Source organism: Camelus bactrianus, chromosome 9, assembly GCF_048773025.1.
Source record: "Camelus bactrianus isolate YW-2024 breed Bactrian camel chromosome 9, ASM4877302v1, whole genome shotgun sequence".
Lineage (NCBI taxonomy): Eukaryota > Metazoa > Chordata > Mammalia > Artiodactyla > Camelidae > Camelus > Camelus bactrianus.
This window is the reverse complement of record NC_133547.1, coordinates 1,054,096-1,062,644: the sequence shown is the minus strand read 5'-3', so window position 1 is coordinate 1,062,644 and position 8,549 is coordinate 1,054,096. Positions and strand designations below refer to the sequence as shown.

At 48.0% G+C, this 8,549-nt stretch overlaps 1 protein-coding gene across 2 annotated transcripts in view; it reads left to right on the top strand.

Moving 5' to 3' along the window:
* Nucleotides 1-5,209: 5,209 nt before the first annotated feature.
* ZNF530 (zinc finger protein 530) overlaps nucleotides 5,210-8,549 on the top strand; it is a 45,439-nt gene continuing 42,099 nt past the window's right edge. Inside the window, exons 1-2 of one of the 2 annotated variants that reach the window (XM_074368936.1) lie at nucleotides 5,210-5,407; nucleotides 7,912-8,038. In XM_074368936.1, the coding sequence (XP_074225037.1) occupies nucleotides 5,378-5,407; nucleotides 7,912-8,038 (157 nt within the window). In that variant the 5' untranslated portion in view covers nucleotides 5,210-5,377. The remainder of the gene's footprint in view (nucleotides 5,408-7,911; nucleotides 8,039-8,549) is intronic. The other variant, XR_012508919.1, reaches the window with a different exon arrangement.

The following is an 8,549-nucleotide window of genomic DNA, read 5'->3' as shown; positions in this document are numbered from 1 at the left end:
ATAAAAGCAAGTGTGGGAAATCATCGCCTCAAGGTCTAGCACGTTTTCAGCCCCAGAAAGTTCACACTTGAGAAAGGCCTTAGAGCTGCAGGGAATGGGTTTGGCGGGAGAAGCCCTTTCTGTTATGAAACGCGAGTGAGAGGAGATGACAGTTGATGTCTGTGCGACGTCCTTGTTGGAGCAACACCGTCACCAAACCGTCCCCTCCCACTCCCCCACCACTCTACCCTCCTTCCCCCACATCCCTCTTCCCTCGTGTCTCCCTCCCTCCCTCCACGGCTGTTGGCCCCACACAGCTGCCATGAGCTGTTTCCTGCTGGTGTATCACCCTGTGCACACCTGGAGCCACCCCACGTGGGTCACATCCCAGCCCTGCTACTGATGAGCCCTGTGACCCCGGGCAAGTTCGTGACCTGTCCATCAGGTCGCCGCGCTCCGCCTCACTCAGAGGCTCTCAGCTGCAGTTGTTTCCTGACTCCCACTGGGACGTGAAAGGTGAGCACTGGCCCCGGGCCTCAGCTCTAGTTGTTTCCTCTCTTTGGAGTCAAGGCTCACCACACATCCCTCAAGTGTTTCCCTAAGTTTCCTCTTCTAAGTGGAGTTTTCAGTGTAACCCTGTTCCCCCACCTTTGCTGAGGTGTAATGAACAAACCCCTTTAATATCACAACCAGTCTGCACTCTGCCGCATGTCACACATCTTGGTCATCTCTCTCTCTCTCTATTTTTTAATGGAGGCCTGGGGACAGAACCCAGGACCTCACGCATGCTAAGCACGTGCTCTGCCACTGAGCTATTATCCCCTCCTTTCTTTTTTCTATTACAAACACCTACCCCCTTATAACATACTATATTGTTTACATTTATTTTTATTATCCTAGTTAATATCCTCAATGTGATTATAAGTCACATGATATAGGGCTCGTTGCCTCATTTCATTCCTGGCACATTACGCACACCTGATAAAAGGACCAACACACCACACACCTCAATAAATGTTTACGGAAATGATCAAAAATATGTGCCATCACTGTCTCCCTCTTCATCTTTATGCCCTGGAAATGCTCTCTTATTGTCCTCTTCCTCTACAAGTCCCCAGAATCTGGTAGTTTTAAGTGTCCACGGGAATCTTAAAATATCGCATTTGGAAAACAAACCCTCAGGGTAGCTGGGAACCCAGAGGGCAGCCTGTTCGCTGCATCACCAAATTTCACAGAACTTAGTCGCTCATCTGCTATTAATATTCAAATTATCTAAGTAACTGAATATATGTTTTCCCCCATGGAGTTCTATCACTTTTCATGGCTAACATTACTATTAAAAGCATTCCGGCTTTGCACATTTCCCAAGTGTTTTGCAGAGACCATCTCAACTCCTCATGTGGATGTGGTCACAGTTAGAAGTAAAATGAGTAATCAGTCCCCAGAAAGAGATGAGATCCTGGTCACAGAAACTTTCAGCTCAGAGCTCAGATATTCATTTTGCGCACATGCATGGATGCCAACATGGCAGCCACCCTCCTGGCAGGAAATGACAATTTGGTAAGTAACTACTATTTCCAGAGAAGTGTCAGATGATAGGAAACAACAGACCAGATTATGAAAATCAGAAAGTAGCACTGTCCTGAATGTCAGCTCTGCTTGCTTGGGTTGGGACATAAATACTGACAAACAGAAGCTGAGAGATGGTTTCCCAAAGACACGCGTGATCCGTGTCTACTTGCTTTAGGTCTGCCTCATTTTCTTCTCCATGTTCTTTCTGACAGGCTGGATTCCTCTTTCATTTCTGACCAAACTCATCCTCACTACATCCACTCTAAAGCCTTCACTGTGCATGAAGTGAATAGCAGGAAAGAGTGTGTTTAACTCACAGCTAGAGGATTCCTTTAGCATCCCTGTAGTCATTGTTGGCATGTATTGTTTTCCTTAACAGAGGCACTGGGGATTGGACCCCCGCACACACTCTACCACTGAGCTATATACCCTGCCCCCTAAGATAATTTTTTGGTATTACTATTCTACTAGTCATTTAAGATTTTTTTCTGTTGAAGTTTAAAGGTTGTTACAGGTCCATCATCTCAGCAGAGCGCTGAAGCAGTCTCGAGGCTTCTACGCCCTACGCTCTCCTGCGATTCATCCTGGTTCTCCTCTCTTCACTGCTGCTGCCTCCGTTAAGCCCCCACCCTTTCCACCCGGAACATTCACTTAAACCTGACATGTATGTCATGAATTGCCATCAAATGCAGGTATGTGTCAAACACCGAGGGCACAGTGGGGGCGCAAAACAGATAAAAATCCCTACCTGTCCCATGGTCACGAGCTCCCTTCTGCTTTTGTTCCTATGGTGATAGCTTTACTTCTCCCTCATTTTTTAGAAGACAGTTTTGCCAGGTATAGAATTCCCACTTGACAGCTTTGTTTTGTTTCGTTTTTTTTTTGTTTGTTTGTTTGTTTGTTTTTATAATCTCTGTTGGGGAAAGAGGACTTGGAGCTTACAAATCCACCACTTTGCTGATGTCACTCCCCACATAGTGTTTTAACTGAAAGTTTTTAACTAAAAATAGAGAGAGACAGCAATCTGGATCAGATGACCTGGTGACACAGTAAAAACTTAGGCAGAATGAGGAACAAAACTAGGAAAAAGAGCCCACTAAGTTCTTGCCTTTTCTTGTTTGCACATCTGCCCACATGCCATGTCTGGGTTTTTTTAATTTATTTTTTTTCTACCAATACCATTTCTTTTAAGACTTTTTAGAAACAACATACATGTAATTTCAAATTTTAATTACCCATGATTTTACTCAAAATATTATATTTTTATATGTTTTACAACATTTCATATAAAATGTTTTATCTTTAGTTTATTCTCTTATTTATTAATGTAGAACATAGTCATACTGACTTCAGTTTTCATTGGAAATAATTCCTCTTTTTTGTTTAAAATCCCAAATTTGGTACATGGGTTTGTTTTGGTTTTGTTTCCATTTATGTGATTATATATTAAACTCCTTTGTTGTCATATCTATTCAGGCACAATAATTACATAATTCTAAGACAAAAAACAAGTACGTTCTGAGTGACATAGTTTCATACTTTCTGCTCTGTCTTCTTCCTTCTTCCCACCTCACAGCTGCCCACTTGAATCGTTTTTATTTTTCCATTATTAAGATATAAATGCATAAATATATAGAAGTGCATATCAGCTTCACTTTTTTGCCAAAATAAAACTAACTGCACATGGTATTCTGATAGTTACTGCCAGTTTAGGTCAGCATAGTTGAAAGAACTTACTCCTCACAACCACAGCTGCCCTGTGATCTCTTAGGAAGACGCACCCTTGTGTATTTATCCAATCCATGTTCATTGATGTTCAGTGGGTTTCAATATTGGTTATTATCAAGAAAGCTGCAAAAATGGTTTTGTGCTTAGGAAAATATATGCTTTTAATGTTCATATAAAATTGGAATCATTCTTAGGAGAGCGAAGAAATTTCCTGACTATAATGACAGATATTCAGTATTTTACTGTATTCTCCAGAGTCTTCTGATTGTGATAGTCAAACTCCAACATTCCCTCTAAATTAAAAATAATGGTTTTTACTAATGTAAATTTGAGTCTTAATTTCCTCATTTAGAGTAGGGCTGGGATCCAATTTCTAAATTTCTCATCCCTTCATCTGCATAACTTCACTTCACTCACTGCATGACATTCTTCCATCCACTGACTTCTGAGTCAGCTGGTCATAGCCACCTGCTTGGTTCTTCTCTCCAAAGAACTCCTTGGACAATAGCAGCTTTTGGATTTCGATATTGCCTGGATGATTTTGGGTGTAAATGTCTTCTATTTACAACGAGTGGGCAGAAGGGTTTCCCTCAGCGCTATCTGCCCCTCTCTTTATTTCTTTTTTCCTTTTTTTAAGCAGATTAATGTTTATTGCAAGGGTACCACCTGCCTCTTGAGTGACTTCAAGGCTATTAAGCTTTGCCCCAGTTACTGTACCACGTGCACAGCCTGGGCATAGTCCCCACTTTTCCTCATCTTCCAAGCTAGGGTGGGGGGTGCGGCCCACGTGGGGGTTGAGCCACGAGCATGAACCCCGGACTCTGGCAGGGAATGCTGCCAGTCCCTTCATGCCACAACTGCCTAGACAGTGCTGGGACTGGCCCGAGACTGCAGGACGATGTAACTGTCATAGGCCTCCTGGAATCCTGAGAGAAACATGGCCAGACGCCCTCCTAACTTCGCGAGACTTAGCTGCATCCTCAGGTCCTAAGAGGGCATGTTCACCGCTTCTGTTTCATTCTAATGTACTTTTAATTAGGTATTTCTTTGTTCATGTTTCCCATCTGTGTTCCTTAAATAGTCTAAGACTCACAAAGGCAGGCTTGTCTTTGTTTTCTGACTTTTCTCTTGTGCCTCCAGTAGTTCCTGAACCTCAGTAGATGCTCACTGAACATTTATTAAAGACTTGAATAAACATGACACCTCAAATGATAATCCCCTCCCATCAAAGAGATTTTGGCGTCTTAAGCTTTTTTTTGGTTGTTTTCCCCATACATGTATTTACTTACTTTCCAGTAAGTTTAAATCCTCGAGGGGTACAGCATCATACAGATCCTGTGTCCGTGTCCTTAGCAAAGAGGTTGCTTTGGAGTTTGTCAAGAACCATGGCACTGTCTCTGAGCAGGAGCTACCTTTCCCCAGGTTACTACGGTTTTGTTTGGTTTTCCACCAGGAGTTACTTTGTTGTTCTTTGCTTTGCACACATAAGCACATCTCCTACCGGGATAGAATTGAGTTTCACCTCGAGCATAAACACCTTTGGTTTTTAAGAAGAGCTTTGTGCTCCCTCTGGTTCTGGACCCTCAGCTTATACCCAGCAAAAATGGCCTGGGACGGCAGCCTTCCTTCCAGACATAATTGTCCTTTCAGAAGTCCTGTTCCCAGCAGGCCTCCTCAGAGGCCGAGATGGCTGGAAGAAAAAGGCCGGTGTCCCGAACCTTTCTCTCAGGGTCCTGGTGTCATCTTTGCACAGGTGCTCCCACCGCGCCACTTCCCATTCATGTCCGCTGAGCAGAGCCCGCGCGGGGGAGGGGGGTTTAGCTGCGCGAACTACATTCCCCAGAGGTCTCCGCGCCGGGCGCCTTGAGTTGAGCCAATGAGAACTCAGAAGACGGGCGCTTCCGTGCGTGTGCATCGCGTCGGGGCGGGACTTCCGGCGCCCAGTCGTGGCGGCCGTTTTGGCGGTTGTTCGGTGTGTTCACCGGGTCTGAGGTTACGGAGAGAGTCGAGACTGAGAAGGTTCGAGAGGAGACGCCGCCCGGGGGGTCCCCGCTCCCGCGTTCCCCTCCTCCCCCGCCGCTCCTGCCCTCAGACCCCGATGGCGGCCGCGCTGAGGGACCCGCCTCAGGTAAACGCGCGTCCTCCGGGCCCGCACCGCCCTCTCCCGCCGGACACTAGAGCCCCGAGTGCGGGGCGCCTGCTCGCGTACCTGCGGCCCGGGCCCCGGGGTCCAGGCCGGGGAGGCGGCCGCGGGTGGGGGACCCGCAGGTGCGGAGGCCTGGAGGCCGGGCTGAGGCGGGGGGTCGGGAACCGCGAGGTCTGCCTTGTGTGTTCAGGGCACAGAGAATGTGAGGCAGAGTCGCGCTTGGGGTGCCAGGTGCCGTTTTCAGCAGGCCAGGAGCCACTGCGAGTTGTGAACAGAAAAGGCCTCTCCTGAATGAGGCTTTCAGAAGTTTTCCAAAGGGCGTTGGGAGCAGCAGACTGGTTGGCCCAGGTGCAGGTACCCCAGTGTGCACATGCTTGGAGGGGAGACTGCACTAGTTGAAGGGAATCTCGAGTCTGCCTTCTATCTCGGGAACAGAGCAAGGGGGCAGGAGGCGTGCCTGGAATGGCTGAGAAACTGAGTGTCTGTCCTGGAGGTAATGTGAAGAATGGGCGGTTTGGAGTGCAGGAGGGCGGCGATCCGAGCCGGCTTTTATCAGGCTCCCTGTGACTGCAGCGTGTAGAACGGACTAGGGGGTGTGAGGAAGGTGATAGGAGACCAGGGAGGAAGCTACTGCCATAGTCCAGGTAGCGTTGATGATGTGAGTCAGTGTGGTGGCCTTGGAGGTGGTAGACATGGTTGGATTCTGGATCTTTTTTTCTCCCCCCAGAGGATCTTTCATTTTTTGATTTTGAAGGTGAGAGAACAAAGTAGAAGTCAGGGATGGCCGCAAGGTTTTGGGGTTTAGCAGCCAGAGGGATGGATGCTCCATCAACTGGGATATGAAATTTGATAGCAGGAGTAATTTTCAAGCAAGGTATTAAGAGTTTGGCCATGTTAAATGTATGAGATGTTTCAGAGAACAAGTAAATGGAGGTGTTAAGAGGGCGGTTGTACGAACAGGTCTAGGTTTCTTGGGAGAGTTTCAGGATGAAGAAGGTGGTGGATAGTATGTGGACCAGGGTGGGGCTGTGTGTCTTAGCTTGGATGGTTAGAACAAACTACTTTCATTTCTCCCAGTTCTGGAAGCTGAGAAATCCAAGATGAAAGTGTTTGCAGATTGGATTCCTGGTGAGGGGCTCTCTTCCTGCCTTGCAGGTGGTTCCCTTCTCTCTGTCTCCTCACGTAGCGTTTTCTTGGTGCAAGGAGGTGGCGAATGGAAGCGATGTCTCTGTCTTCCTCTTATAAGGGTCTCTCCTCATGTCCTAACCTAAACCTGATTACTTCCCCAAGGCCCTGCCTCCAACTACCATCACATTGAGGGTTGGGGCTTCAACATATGAATTTTGGGAGGATGCATACATTGAGTTCGTAACACTGTGGGTCACTTTGAGAGGTGGTGATCTTGGTCACGGTTAAGTTAATAATAGCCCAGGAAAGGGAGAGTGAGGTCTGGGGGCTGGGCCTTATGCTTGGGCACCAAGGTGAAAGAAGACAGACATCACAAACACAGGTGAAGTGGCTGTGGGAACAGTGTGGGAGAGAGGATGACCTGGCAGGTGATTCAGGCTTCTGAGGGCTGAGTGCATGTGAGACGGAAGTGGAGTTACAGGAGAAATTGAGGCAAGATGACAGGCCAGATCTACTGCTTATTCACTGCTCTGTGGGCTCACCAGGATTTGCTGTGACCTTGTGTGTCCGCGGAGTTTTAGTCAGCTTGGTGGATTAGTTCAGGGGCACAAATGGTCATCTGGGAGAGTCAGTGGACCTGGGGTAGAAAGCCTCTGGGATTGGGTTTTGAATGACACTTAGGAAGAGAGGGGAAGTCTCTGATGAGAGCACATGAAGTGTAGCACACCTGGAGGAGGGTCATGGCCATGTGAGATCCACAGCTGGTTCTGGGTGGCAGAAGCTGAAGCAAGGGACAGAGTCAGGCAGTGGGGACCGTTGGAGGTCTGGGCAGTATTGGATCCTGTTTGAGTTTGCCAGGCACTCTCTCTATGCCATGTGTTCAGTAACACGTAGGAAGGACTGGTGGCTGCCTGTGTTGCAGGGCAGGGAAGAGGTGGTGACTGAGAGAGGGATTGTAGAAAGAGTGAAGTTTGCATAGAAAGGGGATGAGGGCCAGTGGGCTGAGAGCCCTGGCATGGAGGACCTGAGGGTGAAATGTGAGCCCACACCCTTGGTTATATTTGGGAGCGTGACCTGGGCACCCTAGGAGAATTGCCTGGTCAGAGGGAGTCCTTCCCTACATGCCAGGCCCACAGCGTAGATGTCGTCTGTCTGCCCACCTGCCTGTTGGTGTGGGTGGACATAGTAATCAAAGGGACCAAGAGAAGAGTGTGCACATAAGTGTCACCAGGGCCTGGTGCCTCAGCTAAGATGGGGAAACAGGGAGGTGGGTAAGCAGGGTGTGAGCGGGTGGGTGTGTGAATTTGGGGTCCTCTGAGAAAAGCTGACCATGGAATGAACTGTCCCTGTCATGGCAGGTCTCTGTGACTTTTGAAGACGTGGCCATTTACTTCTCCCAGGCGGAGTGGGGGCTCCTTGATGAGGCACAGAAGTTCCTGTACCGGGATGTGATGCTGGAGAACTTTGCACTTACAAGGTCCCTGGGTAAGTCCTTCATATTCCTCGCGGTGTCCTTAACTGGCCTCTGTCTTTGCCCCTGTCCGAGAGGCACCTCTGTCCATTCCACAGCTAGACCAGGTCTCTGCAAACTTCCCCACTTGCCTGGCACATGTATTGTGTGGTGCTGAGCTGTGTGCACTGCCCGGAGCACTGGGCTCCTCAAGCATCTCGCCATCTACTAGCACAAGGCCTGCAGGGAAATGTCTAGGAGTCAGTCCGGCAGTCAGCCCAGGAGAGCCCACATTTCTTGTCCTCTCTTTGGCAGGATGACTGTATCCAGATCTATGGCACCTTGTGCCCCAGAGTCTGCCCCTTTTTCTTTTTTAAATTGAGATATAATTGATATATGACATTCTGTTAGTTTCAGGTGTATAACATAATGACTTGGTCTTTGTGTATATTGTAAAATGCCACCACAGGTAGTTAACTGTGTCTAGTTAGCATCCATCACCACGCAGAGTCCCACACTCTGCTTTTCCTTGTGATGAGACCTTTT